The following is a 14,719-nucleotide window of genomic DNA, read 5'->3' as shown; positions in this document are numbered from 1 at the left end:
TGAGAGAATGCAAAGCTGCGCTAGCAATTTCCCTCCTCCTCATCCCAGCCTGGGTTATTTTAGTCTTGTTCTATTACAGAGGACAAGCCACAACCGCGTGTACTCTCTTTCTTTCACTTAAAGATACATTTAATTTTTAGCAAAATGGCATCTCAGCGTGCAATTGAGACAGGCATCCCGAGTCCCACATCAGAGCAGTCCAAACGTTTGGACCCCCTTCCTCTTCATCACTTTCTGGGTGGAGCGAGGAGGCCCGAGGAAGCTGCTACCTACCAGCCTCTCTTAGGGGCGCAGGAGAGGGGGGAAGAGACAGGCTTGTTGCCCCTGGAAGCTGCAAGTGCCCCCCAGCTGCAAGCCGGGTTTGTGGGGAGGCGGTGGCAATAGCCGCGATAGTTGCATCAGCGCTAACTGCTGTTGCTGCATTTACTGTTGGCGGCTGCCGGGAGGGTACAGTAATGACTGTAGGGAGCGCACAGCTGCTGCGGCGGCAGGTTCCCTGGATCAGGAAATTAGGACAGGCACCGGGGATTGGAGGCGAGGGCGGTGCGTGAGCCAACCAGCGGCCGCCCCGGGCCCCCGTGCGCCTCGGGCGGACGCGCGGAGCAGCCGGGCCCCTGAAGCAACCCGGCTGGCGGCCACGGCCACGGCCACTCACGCACGCACGTTCACACTCGCACACCCCCGACACAGGCACCCGGCTGCCCGGCGCATGTAAGAGGAGCGCGCAGAGGGGAAGGAGGGCTGGAGACGCCGCGCTCCCCACCACCAGCTGACCACTCCCCCTCCTGCCCCCTCCCAGCTCCTCACCCCGCGCTCCAGCCGCCGCCAGTGTGGGTGCTCCGCTGCCCGCTCCTCTCTCTTCTGTCTTCTCCTCTGCTCTCGCCTCCCCACCCCCTCTTCTTCCCCTCCCCTCGTCCTCCCCTCCCCTCCCCTCCTCTGCAGCGCCTGCATTATTTTCTGCCCGCAGGCTCAGCTTGCACTACTGCTGCAGCCTGGGGAGGTGGGTGGTGGGTTGGCTGGTGGGGAGGAGATTGTGCAAGTTGTAGGGGAGGGGGTGCCCTCTTATTCCCGGCTCTGTTCCTCCCCCCCCCAACTCCTTCCCCCTCCTTCTCCCCTTCCCCCTCCCCGCCCCCACCTCCTTCCTCCTTTCGGAAGGGCTGGTAACTTGTTGTGCGGAGCGAACAGCAACGGCGGCGGCACCATCCAGGCGGGCACCATGGGCACGTCCGCGCGCTGGGCGCTCTGGCTGCTGCTCGCGCTGTGCTGGGCGCCCCGGGAGAGCGGCGCCACCGGAACCGGTGAGTGAGGACGCGCCCCTCCGTGAGGGGCCCGGACCCAGCTGGAGCGCGGGGGGACCCCGAGATGCGGGTCTCCTTTTGCCCACCCCCCCTCCTAGGAGGCTCCGCTCCGCTTTCCTCGCCTTCTTTCCCTCCCCACCCTGGTGGCGCCTCTGAGCTGTCAGCGCCACGGCTAAAGGGAGACGGGCATGGGGGACAGTGGGGTTTAGGGTGTCCTAAAGACTCACCTAAACTAGTCTTTATTCCCTTACACCTCTCCCCCGCAAAGCTACTGCTTCGCCTCGTTTTTCACCCCCTTGACGGTAGCTGGGGAACGTGGGCTTCTGAACCATTGAACAATGGTTCTGCCGCCTCTGCCAGGCGGAGTGTTAGGAAGGAGGCAGAGGGCCCAGACGTGCGCGGCAGCCCGGGGCGCGCCCCTAGGATCTCAGGGAGGGTGAGAGCGGACGGTGGGTGAAGGCGGGCGACCTCGGGGACGCAGGGTGCCAGGTGCGCGCCGGGGCAGCGACTCCTCCCGCAGCCGTGAGCGGGCGCACGTTCGGTGGGCGGCAGCCAGGAGACAGCGCGCAGCCTGCGCACCCAGACTGCGACTCCTCGGGCGTCCGGCTGTCTCTCCGGCGTGCGGGTCAGAGGAGGAGCGTGGCTTTAAGCCGGACTCCCTTCTGAGCTTTTCTCCCCACCTCTTTCCCAGCCCTCCGGCTGCGTTGGGAAACCTCTCTGGTCTCCCGGGTAGCTGAACGGGAGGGGAGTGGAACCAAGACTTAATCAGGTTAGTTTGCCGATCCTGGTTCCCCAAGACATTTCCTCGAGAGGTATTGGGTCCTAATCTAGTGACTGTAATTAGCCTTAATTCTAAACAATAGATCCAAGGAGTAGCGCGAGAGCTGGTGTGTGGCTGTGTTTTGTTGAGAAGGGCGGCGGTGACTACTGTGAGTCCCCAGAGTCTGCTGCCCTGGGCCTGGGAGCTTTGACCCGTCTCGAGGCGCTCTGCCAACTAGAGCCTCAGAACTTTCCTGGGCAGACGACAGGAAGACCCTTAAGAGAGTTCCGAAAGAACCCTGGAGGGTCCCAAAGGTGATCTTAAGATGTGACAATCAGGGGCTTGCTTGCCAGCTCTAGGGAACTAGGACAGAAAGCTGCCCCTGCTCTAAATTCCCATTCCAAGGAGTCCCTAGCTCCTGTCGCCCGGTGACTTAGGAGGCCCGCCGGTCTCCAGTCACGTGTCTCCTGAAGTGAGAGCAAACTTTCAAGTATGTAGTCTAGAAGCCTCTCGGGCAATACTTGGGGTTTTTAAGTCTCTGAATGCACCCTGCCCTTTAGTTCCGACCGTCCGGAGCGTGTGAAGGGGACTGGCTTTTCTGCCCTCTGCGATTGGTTAGCGGTCTGATCACGTTTAGCTTGGTCACGTGGCTCCGCTGGCTCGTAATTTAGCAGTCTGAGAAGTGTTATCTTTAAAGGAACGTAAAAAGCGCCGACAGGTTCCAAGGGGCTGTCCTCTCAAATGCCTTTCCCTGCCTGGACTCTTTGAAAAAGAGGACTGTGTAGCGAATGGTGGAGTCTGATTTGTAACAAGCCTGAGAGCTAGCAAAGAAGAGTTTTCAGACGCTCACATTAATCGTTAATGGATGAGTAATACTAACTTATTAAAAGATTTCTCAGAATAGTGCCATGACTTGCAGTATACTTTTAAAATATTTCAAATCTCGAGGTATACACGTATCATGATTATTGTCCAGGAAGGTGGGAGACAAGTTTCATTTTTGCTGCGTGTTCTTTCATAGTCTTGGAATTTGAGATACAATAACTTCCCTTTAGAGGTTAGCTTTTCCCTGTAGAATGCTAGGAATGCACCTAAACTGCTGAAATGAGTTAGTCAAAGCCAGCCCTCTGCGTTCACCTCGTATTAGGCAGATGAGGATCCTCTTTGCTCCCTTTGTCACAGGTGAAATAGGTGGCAAGCTCTGAACAGTGGAAAACACAAGCCCATGCAAACTTAAATTCTTCAAAGGAAAAGAGGTGGTTCCTTTAGGAACTGGACGAAATTTGGAGTTGGCTGAAGATACACATACTAATCCTAAGTCAAGCCAGACCTGCTTCTGTCTCAAGTTCAAAGTCCCAGGGCATGTGGACTGAGTTGCTGACCCTGAATGTCTGCACTTACCCCTTCTCTTCACTATCACATGGTCCTGCCCCCAAATACCTGAGTACAGGGCAAGTGTGCACCAAGACCTGGCAGGGAACTTAAGTAAGACCAACAGGAGAAATTAGTATACCTGATTTCAAAAGGCCTGGGGGTCTTAGGATATTTTCCTCCAGCCTAGATAGTCAAGATTAAGATCTGGATTACTGTATATTCTTTAAAGCCAGAATCTAGAACAGCGGTTCTCAACCTGTGGGTCGCAACCCCTTTTTAACAATGAAAACACATTGCAGCATTAGGAAGGTTGAGAACCACTGGTCTAGAAGAACCGAAGTTTTGTGAGAGCTAACATTTAGCTAGCAACTAGCAAGAGAGTAGAAACTTCTCCCACTGGGGGGAGTGGGTTGGTGTTACTGGTAGTACTAATAGACCAGGAGGTGGGAGACTGCAGGGCAAGGGGAAAATAAACCTGACTTACTCAGATAGCACCAAAGGAAGATAAGATGATGGTAAGCTTTATCAAAAACCTGAGCATGTGAACAAGGACTCTAAAGGAGGGTCTCTAGCCAAGTCCTCACTGGCAGTGGGAGCTTCTTGAAGTCTGGAGTGCCTGCACTCCCTAAATCACCCCCTTTTCAGGTGGTATTTACATATAAGCCTATCCTGTATCATTTTGATTTTTTTGCCTTTATTACCTGCACCCCCAGATACCTAAAGCATGTATAAAGGTCAAAGTCATTAGAGCTGAAAAATGTTAAACCTTCAGTACAAACTGTATGTTTAAATGCTAAACATTACTAGCAAAGGTGATATAGCCTCTGTGCTCAAAAGAAGTATAGATCTGATTCAACTGTTTCTATCTTTTGCGAAATTGAGTAATCATAAGCTTGCCTTCACTTAAGTAGTTTTATTACAGTTCTGCAAGAGGTGAAAAGTAGTTACAAGCCCCTTCCGTTCCAGGAGGAATAGCAAACTGAGACTTAACAGGAACTCTTAGAATAAAAACATGCCCATAAGATCAAGGGAACAGATAGTACCCAGCCATATGGCTTCAGGTTTTGATCCAGAATCCACAAGACTTGGCACTCAGCCTAAGAGTACAGATCATTTGTATTAAATATCTAGATCATTTTCTGTTTCTCACAGAATGTAAAGTTTTTCTTTTCAGTAGAGGACATGGTGATTAAGTTGAGGCAGTTGCCTTCATGACTTCACAGCCACCTTCACATAACTAGCCTAGAAGAAATTTAGTGCATCAAAAGGCTTATAATAAGGTCTATAATAATCTTCCCCCGAAAAGTACCTGCCTTAAAGACAGTTTCTCTTGGTAGACTAATCCAGGTGGCCTCTACATGGTTAATTGATAAATTCAAAATAGCTTAATTTGTTCCCTTCTAAATTGATCTCAAGAGAATATTTAAGCCTAGCATGACAGACTACTTTGAAGGCAAACAGTCCAAAAATACCTTCTGCTGAGGTCATAAGTAAGATGTACTTGCTGAGCAGAAGTAAGTGGTCCAGAGATAATTTTCCCCCCATCTGAAGAGTTTTTGGCTAGGAAATCTGAAGATCGATAGCTTTTCTGAGGACATGGGGCAGAATTTGACAAGATTGAAGAGAATCTGCATTTTTCATTCTAAATCAGTGCCTGTCTCTAAGCTCTTCTGTTGCCTGGTAGGATAAACTCTAAACACTGTTAATCCCACTTAGGCTAACTGTACTGCAGGAACCAAATGAAATGGCAGGCGATACAGACTGAGCATCCTTTATCCAAAATCTTGGGACTAGAAGTGTTACGTGGACTTTGAATTTTTTTTTTTTTCAGATTTTGGGATATTTGTGTGTATCTAGTTGAGATATCTTGGGGATGGGACCCAAGTCTAAACATGAAATGTATTTATGTTTCACATCTTATACCTATAAGCTGAAGATCATTTTATGCAATAACTAATAATTTTATACATGAAACTTCGGACTGTTTTTTGACTGCATTTTGACTGTCACCTACCACGTGGTCGATTATGGAAATGTTCCACTTGTGGCATTATGACAGCACTCAAAAATTTTAGATTTTGGAACATTTCAGATTTTAGATTTCTGCATTAGCCATGCTTAATCGCTTCCTTAAACTTGGCACTTTTCCTTTCTCATGTAGTCTTCTAGGAAGTCTTGAGCCTCTAGTTATTTTGAGGTTGTAAAGTAAGCAAATCAATGGCTGCTAGGTGCGGTGAGTGTTAAGTATGGAAATTCTGCTAGAAATGTCTTAATGTTTGCTTAGAGATCTCTTGCCTGCTTTGTATCTTAGAGATTCTCTATGAGTGCAGGAAGGAGTATGCATGGCCTTGAATTTAAGAGAGAATTTGGGAGAGAAATTGTAAGATGTGGCTTCTGGCTAGTGTGGCTGATTTTGCCACCTCAGGGCATCTGGGTTGGCCCTACTGGCCAATAGCCTTTATGTGTCTAAACAGTGTTGGCCATGGGATTGGTAGACTTGCAACATGCTAGGCAAGGAAGACAATAAGGCTTTGGCGACAGACAACACTTACAAGTTACTTCATCTGTTCTATTTCCCCCAAATATTGGGAATAAACAGGGTTCCTATTTTACTGACTACTTCTAATCTTTCATTTCCTTAAAAAGCCTTCCCAAGACCTGAGTTGTTAATGGATCTGTAGGTTAACTATGTAAGGTATAGATTGATGCTGATCTTTGTATGTCTGTTTGAAACAGCTTGAAGTACATCTACTGAACACCTACCCTATGGCACCAGTCATAGGGGATACAGCAACCACAGGGTTGGTCCCTTCCTTGATGGCTCTTAATTTAGAGGGGGAGTCAAACTAGAAAATCATAATCCAGAGATAGCCTAGACTAGAAACTCTGAATAGAAGTGAGCAGATCTAGTGTTTAAGACTTAATCATAAAAGAGGCAGATAGCAGCTGAAGATTGCTGGAGTTCTCACATGCTACCTGGGTTATAGCTTCTGAAGTTGCCTAAAATCACTAAGAACTTACATTTCAATGTGACATAGCCAGAAATGATTCCATTTCTGCAGATGATCTTACAAAAGTGATTATCTACAGAAATTCAAACAGCAGTAGGTTGTTGTCAGCATTGCCAAAGAGCATGAAAACATGTCAGAAGTAAAATCTGGGTCTGATACATCAAACCTTTAACCTTACCAGTTAGCCACCTCTCTACTCACATGGAAATGAGTCTAGCACACTCACACTTACACACTCATTCTGACGGACAAGTGTGTAAAGATGTACTGTTTTTAAATAAAAAAGTGCTGTAAAGAGAAGGTGAATATACCCACATAGCTATAAGGAACAAGAGCCTTTATAGGCAGGCATCTGCAAACGGCCCGCGGGCCACATGCAGCCCACCTAGGATATTTATCAGGCCTGCTGGGTATTTTTGCCACCGCTGCCTGTCCTGCTTAGCAGCCAACTCGTCCCAGGACCCACAGTCCGGCCCTCCAATGGTCTGAGGGACAGTGAGCTGGCCCCCTGTTTAAAAAGTTTGAGGACCCCTGGCTTAGAGTCTTTCCAAGTACTGTAGCTAGTAAGATAGCTGGTCACACTTGATTTCAATTTCAGAAAAACTGGGAAAAAGTTTTAACAAAAGGCTTTAGTTCAGACCAGCTTTATTAGTGAACCAATAAATCACTTATGTATCCAAGATTGCTAACTGGTTCTTAGAGAATCTTTGGATGTCAGGCACCAGGTCCTAAGTTACAAAGATAAAATGCGGGACCTGTTTTCTGGGATCTCCGTTCTTAACAGTGGAAATAGGTAGCTAAATGCTTCACAGCCCATAATGGCTGTGGACAGGGACTATGAGAAAATAAGTAGACCATAACCAGTTCTGCCAAGAAAAGGCATCAAGGGCCTCATTCAAGAGTACCATCTCAGCCGCCTCCTGGTGGATAACTGGACGGGGATAACATGAGCAAACTAAGACGGAGCAGCCACATGGGAGGTAAAGGTGAAGGGGGTCCCCTTGGAGCTGTTAGCTCAGCTGGGATAGCCCGAGCAGATGGTGGTGGTGGGAGACTGGGAAAAGTGTGAGGAAATGAGTAGAGAATTTACTCAATGCTAGAGACAGTGGGAAACCAGGAAGTGATCCCATCCTTGACACTTCTGGCCATTCTGAGTTGTTTGAATGAATCACCATCTTGATTTGGGTGGAGAATGTGGCAGATGAACAAGAGACTTAAATTTAGAGTAAGTGAAAGATGAGGACTTGGGTGTAGCCATTGCTCCATGGCCAGCTGTTAGGGTAGAGGCCAGTCTGGGCTCATTTCTGGACTGCTGATTTAGAGTAAGTGACGAGAGCAAAGACGGAGTCCACAGGAAGAGGAAGTTAGATTTTAGAAGAACCTCCTTACTGTGCATGCCTCTGAATGCATCCAAACAAATTTTACCTACATAACAGTTTCAAGAACTTTGCTCAGGTTTTCACAATTGTGTCTGTTATAAGAGATTGGCATTTACCTCCTATGTCCATCCAGTGATAGACATGAAGGCATATGGGGGTTAACACATATGCCACAGCCCTGAAAATCAAATAGACACTTCCATTATGGATTGAAGCACAGCTTCTTAACCCTGCTGCAGTGGTTCTCAAAGCATGGTCTGAAACCTGCAGTGTCAACATTAACTCATTAGAAATGCAAACTTAGGCCGCACCCTAGGCTTCCTGAATCAAAATCTCTGGGCTGGGCCCCAACTTTATAGGTTTTAACAAGCCTTTCAGGAGATTCTGATACATACTGAAACTTGAGAGCTGACTTAGTTTACCACCCTGAGGCACGAACTCCCAAGTATATCAGGTGGAGGGCTTTTGTTCTGACTTGATCAGTGAGCCCTAAACAAGAAAACCAGGAGTCATAGTCCTCCTAGAAGATCCACTGAGGAAATTCTAGCTGCATTTTTTTTTTAAATTAGAAAGAGGAAGGGAAGCAGGGCTCTATCTCAGAAATAAGGCTGTATTATGGAGAGATCATCTTGACAAACACCTACTTCTGTATTAAATTCAAAGTCAACAGAATATTCTAGAAACACATCGCCCTGAATGGTCCTGAGTTTGGCACTCTAGTTTATTCAGATGCTCAGTATCTGGAGCCAGAATGCCTGGGTTCAAATTCCAGCTCTGTCCAGGATGATCTTGGGCAAGTTACTGTATTTCCCTTCTCTGAACAGGTTTCTTGATCTGTAGAAGGTGAATAAGAGTCACGACCATGTAGGATTGGGAGTTTTAAAAGTTAAGAGATATGATGTCTTAGACCAGTTCTGGGCCAACAACAAAAACATTTATCCATGATTCTTAGGATCATCTCAATCCAATGTAAAGGAAATAAACTATTTGACAATTGTCAATTGTAAAATTCACTTATTCTGGTGAATCAGAAGAAACAACCTACATATTTAAGAGCATTCAGTGGCCCCCAAACTGGTTCTTATACTGCTTCAGAGTCTGAGCTTAAGGCCAGAACACAAACTCTGTGCCTGATAGCTCAGAACCTCTCCCTTGGTACCTCTGTTGTGATACTTTGCCTCCTGTGAACTTCTTTCTCTGTAGGAAAACTTCTTTGCTGACTCATAAATATGCTTGTCCTAAAAGGAGTTGTAGCCTATGAATAGAAAGATTGGCATTACAGTGGCAGGCAGTAGAAGTGAATTAGACTAAAAATAAATGCCCTTGGTGGCCCCAGAAGTGCCAAAACAAACAGATGGAAGAAATTCCAGCAGATGATAACACCTCTATGGTCAAGCAATGAGGAAGGGCAGGAGAGATGCAAGTGCTTGGTCTGGTAGCCCCAGCAGTGTGGCAGCATGAGCCCCTCTGTGCAGACTGAAGTACACTCTGAGCCTGATCCTCAGAGACACCATCTCTATTTCTGGGCATGCATGTTGGAGCACTCCTGCCAAGGTGCTGCTCAGAGCCCAGCAGGGAAATTTGTAGCCCATCTCGAGGGCTCGGCTCGGTATGTACTGTAAGATCGGTGCAGTTTTTTACTGAAGCTTACATATTGTTCTCCCATATTAACCCTTGCAGGGACAATTAGACAACAGCAGGCTGACCTCCATATGCATTAAAAACCCTGAATTTCTTGGAGCCAGTGAACTGCCAACATGTCTGGGTAGCAGCGTTAACAATTTAGGTAAGCAAGGCTCCTGGGACATGGGCGCCTTGATGTAAGTTTGCATAGTGTGATTCCATCTCTGTAAGTGAGAGCAAAAGCCAGGGATTCTTTGACACTTTGGGGATTCATTCATTACAAATTTAAATAGTCACAAAAGTGAGGAGGCACAAGTGACGTCCAACCCCCTGACCCAAAGAAGCAGAATATTCCTTCTAAATATCAGAGCTAGAAGGAAACCTAGAGGGTTTAATTTCTTAAAGCAATAGAACCCTTTCCAAATGCCTACACAAAAATCTAATATTTAAAAGAAAACCTTGTTGGTTGAGACAGGTGGAACACACAGGGTCCCTGCTGGTATGTGGTTTTTCTCTCCCACTTCAATTACCCCTTTGGCCATAAGGCATTCAGGTGAAATCCCATGATTTTGAGGAACCTCTGAAAACTTGCATTTTACCCCAGTTTCTCATTTTTCTGAGTAGACAGACCATGGAATAAGTACCTAACACTTCTACTTCCAAGGTTATTATTTTTTTTTTGAGATGTCATCAGCTTTAGCTTAATCTAAGAATTAAAAGAACCTCAGGTGCAGATGATTTCAAGCTCAACTTGTTCGCTTTATGAAAGTATAATACTGAGCCTGAGACTTAACTTTCATGGATGGAAATAGACTACAGGGCCACAGTCCTGTAATCCCCAAAGCTTCAGGAACCAAAAGCTTCTTAACTCAAGTGGTGTTTTCCGCTCTCTGGGAGCTCTGTGCAGTGGCAATCCCGGTGGAGCACTAGAGGTGGAAAGGCAGAACCCTTTTAAAACTTGAACAGAAAACTTAAAAAGTGTTATAGTCTGATGACGGGGCCACACCGTGTGATTTAGTGTCTGAGTTCTCCTGCTCTGCGTGAAGCCGAGAACTAAAACTAGGGAGCATTTCTGCCCAGTAGCAATCTTTCAAAACAAAGTGCTTCGGAAATTCAGAGACTAAGAGGCATAGCCATAAAGCTTAAGGTCTTTATTTGCCTCCCTTTAAAGGGTTTCTTATAAAACCAGCTTCCCTTCCCACCCCGCCACCCCCATCTTGCTCTTTTCAACAAGCAAGGATGTTTCAGGGGGGCATTGTACTCCTAACACCAATTGCTCCTCCTTGCTAATGGAGTGTCTGTGCGTGTGATGGCAAAACACAGCTTTATGACAATCAGGCAGGAGCTTGGGTGAAGTGGAAATATCAGGGATAAGAAAAGGTAGAAGTTAGACTCCTTTTTGTCTTAGGATATTTTCTTAGTAGAAAATGCTATGTTTGCCCTGAGCTGTATAGACTCTGGAGCAGTTGCTGGGATTTTTATGTAATTTATTACTCTTGATAGCTTGTACACTACAGCCACATTCACAGACCCTCTTCAAGGTGATAATGGACTAAATATCAGACTTAGGGTGCTGTATTTAATCCCAGGCCAGTTTGGGTGTTTATAAAATCTGCAGCTTTAAAACTCATTTTTTAAGGAGGTCTTCCTTCAGTACCTAACCCTGAAGAGAAAAACCATCACTTGACACCTATTCATCTAGGTCCCTAACTCACTCTGATTAGAAGTTTGCTAACCATGTCTCATTTTGACTTAACCTTTGGTAACAGAAACCTTCAGAGCCTTTCGGTATCCTAACTGCCACCTATTTTTTGCCCCAAGTATATTTATACCTACATTCTCTGACTGTAAATTGTTCTTTTTCTGCTTTTCCTAATAAAGTACTCAAAGAAGATTCTTACCACTCTCAGTCCTCAAAAGCAGTAAGGTTAAAGAACTATGGCAAATGGCCCCTAGAACAAGTGCCCCCAGCATTGAGAATAAGAAGAATATACTGAAAATTCAGTGGCAATGGGGAGAAGGAAGGAGGCAGCCAGATACCTCATATTTTGCTTAGCAGCATAAAAATGAACAGGTGATGCTTCCTGACAACAATCTACCCTCCTCTAAATCCTAGCATCTTACAGACTATATTTGTGGAATGAATAAGTATTATAAAATGTAGGTAGGAAGCGCCATTCTACCATGCTACCTTGTAGATGAGTCTCCACTTAGCTAGCCTCTTAGGAGTAAGTAGTAGATACAGTTTTTAAAGCAATATATTTAATATGGAAAGAAGTTTACCACACCCATGCAGTAATCTTGAGTTGGGCCAAATTTTGATTTCCCAGGAATTAGCCACAAAGCACAGAATGCTCCCAGACAACAGGGAGCAAGTGATACTGGGGAGACCAACTAGAGTATTGTGCACATAACACAAGCGTTCCAGTCTGTGCTTGTCACTGTAGTATCGGTTCTTATGCCAGCAGGCCACAGCTGCAGATGCTGAAAGGTGGCAGGAAATCGGAAGGCTTTCTGCTTGGAAACCCTCCCTAAGTAATGCTCATTGACTATATGATTTCACTAGTTTTCTCAAATATTTGCAGCATACTTGCTTTAAACAACCAGATTAGTACCATTTTTCGCAAAGAGGACAGCACTGCTAATGATAGGAATCACCTGAATATTATTTGTCTTGTGCCAGGGAAAAACCTAAGTATGCTACTTGTAAGTCTTAATTCATACCTTTATAGGAATTAAGTATCCATACATTTGGCACAGGGAAGCTGAAGTTCAGAGAAATAGAATCAGGTCTGTGGCACTACTTACAATAGAAATGCTTCCCCTTGCCTCTTAGCTATACTTGTTCCTTTTATCTTATCTTGAAACTGTTTGTAAATGTGTTTTTTACAGTTAGACCTCAGTTTCTAAGATGAGGAACCATGTATTGAGCCTCTGTTTTACCCTCATCTTGCTGCCCTTTCGAAATCTCCTTTGTTTATAATAGGAACAGCCTCCATTTATAAAAGTATGGATATGGACAAGAAATGCCATTAAAGGATTAGGATTTGATTGTGTGATTGTGGCCACACGAACGGCTTAAACAAATGAGAGAAATGATCCCAGAAGCAGATGTGATGCCCTGTGGTCTCTAGACAATCCAGGTTCCTTCCATCCTAATCTGGTTTCGTTTGCCCAAGATCACTATTCCAGCCACCATGCCCAATTTTCAGGAACCAGAAAGGAACAAAGGGAAGGAAAATAGATCCTCTGTCCCTTTAAGGATGTTTTATAAAAACCATATATACCATTTCTGTTTACATTCCATTAGCCAGAACTTAGTTCTTGGTCTGTGTCTCCCCACAAGAAAGGCTGGAAAGCTAGCATTTTGTCTCAGCATGTGCCCAGCAAAGAACGCACTTGCTATCAGTCACTATCCCAAGCCCTGTCCAGCTCTGGCCCCTAAAATGTTACAGCCAGATGAGTCTGCAGCTGTCTTCCTGAGGGCCCCTGTCTGTGGGTTTGGGGTAACTTGCATCTCTAACTTACCACCTTTCTGTCCTTGCCTTGCTTAGTGTTCCCTTCTGATTCTAGGGAGAAAAGCCAAATGTGAACCCTCCCAGTTCCAGTGCACCAACGGCCGGTGTATTACTCTCCTGTGGAAATGTGATGGGGACGAAGACTGTGCTGATGGCAGTGATGAAAAGAACTGTGGTGAGTAAAGAGTTTGATGATCTCACTTGACATCTCGTGTGGACTTACGCACTCTATCAAAATGGATGATATTATCTTAGTTCCTACAAATGTATTGAGATTTTAAAAATAAAATCCATTCTTAGCAATTGCTTTGAACCAGGACCCAAAGAATCTGTACTTCCCTATCTAAAGGAACATATTAATTGAAAATTTAACATGGGGTTATCAACTTGAGAATAAAACATGGACGATAAAGTGGATTTCCTTTTGAATGACAGGACCCAGTATATCTGAGATAAGGCAAACCTGGGTTATAGGAGGCTGGGGGAAGGGGAAAGTGGACCAGAAGTGACGATGGAAGAATGCTTAGAAGTTATTTTTTTGTTACTATTATGCTCAGATGCCTTTGATCCCAGAAAAGAAAGCCAGCCATGAACATGAGGAAAATCCCATAGAGTTTCAGGGGGTTACTTAACCCCTGACATAGAAACTACAAGCCAGCACAGATCAAAGATCAGATAAGGATTCTTTTCTAATTCTCTGGCTACAATAGTTGCTAATTCGAAAGCATTAACAGGGCGGAAGACATTCTCTCCCCCAGAGAATGGGGATCTAACATCATACTCGGCAGTCAGCATCTGTCAAAAGATCATTTGTGAGAAAGGCCTCCGTCTGCATTTGTCATGTCAAGCCAGAACCGCTGAGAAGTACTTACCAAGCTCCCGTTTAGGTACCTTGATACAAGCTGAAGTTTGCTCTATGGACCTTGTTCAATGTTGTAAAAATCCAGAAACAACATGGTGTGTGCATATTGGTGTTAGCATTGTTATTTACCTTTTACAAGATGTTATAAGAAGATGTTCCCTACACAAACTAGAAATACAGAAAAAAAGAAGCTAAATGAAGGTTTCATCACTGCTGTCTTGTCACGGCCTGACTGAGACACGACAGCATGGCACACAGGGTCCTATGCTGCTCTCTCTGACCAACATCACAAGTGTCTTCATGCGGATCAGTAGCTCCCTTGGATGCATAGGAAGTCCATTCTTCAGTCCCAGGGAAGAAACTTATCTCCAGTCTCAGGACCAAGAGTAGTTTTCGTGTGTAACACTTTCCCATCACTTGCATTTTAACTCTAAGATTTCATCTACTACACAAGACATCGAGCTCCATGCTATTTCTGGGTTACCTAGGTAATCTAGTTCTCTCACTAAATACCTCCCTTGAAGGTTCCTACTCTTGTCAACTGTTGTCTTGGTGTAAATAGCATTTTTTTTACCCATTATAAAAATGATATTAGGCAAAACATCACTTTTCCTTAAAAAGTAATAATTCTCTTTATATTGAAGTCTTCTTTCATCATCTGACTAAATCAGTAGAAATTGCTCTGTGTTATCTTAGGGTATAAGGACTGGGTTTTCCTAAAAGAGTTGTTTTTTTTTTCTCTGAGACAGAGTCTCACCCTGTTGCCCTCGGTAGAGTCCCATGGTGTCACAGCTCACAGCAACCTCAAGCTCTTGGGCTTAAGTGATTCTGTTGCCTCAGCCTTGCAGGTAGCTGAGCTACAGGCTCCCACCACAATGCCCAGCTATTTTTGTT

At 45.5% G+C, this 14,719-nt stretch overlaps 1 protein-coding gene across 4 annotated transcripts in view; it reads left to right on the top strand.

Moving 5' to 3' along the window:
• The first annotated feature begins 798 nt into the window (after positions 1 to 798).
• The window catches only part of VLDLR (very low density lipoprotein receptor), a 32,089-nt gene continuing 18,168 nt past the window's right edge, over positions 799 to 14,719 (top strand). For all 4 annotated transcript variants that reach the window (XM_023508618.1, XM_023508617.1, XM_003782914.3 and 1 more), the window contains exons 1-2: positions 799 to 1,298; positions 13,019 to 13,138. In XM_023508618.1, coding sequence (XP_023364386.1) covers positions 1,217 to 1,298; positions 13,019 to 13,138 — 202 coding nt within the window. In that variant the 5' untranslated portion in view covers positions 799 to 1,216. The remainder of the gene's footprint in view (positions 1,299 to 13,018; positions 13,139 to 14,719) is intronic.

Source organism: Otolemur garnettii, unplaced genomic scaffold (genome assembly GCF_000181295.1).
Source record: "Otolemur garnettii isolate 467f Iridium unplaced genomic scaffold, OtoGar3 scaffold00006, whole genome shotgun sequence".
NCBI classification, from domain to species: Eukaryota; Metazoa; Chordata; class Mammalia; order Primates; family Galagidae; genus Otolemur; species Otolemur garnettii.
Note: the sequence above shows the minus strand (reverse complement) of the source record. Positions and strands in the feature narration are given on the sequence as shown.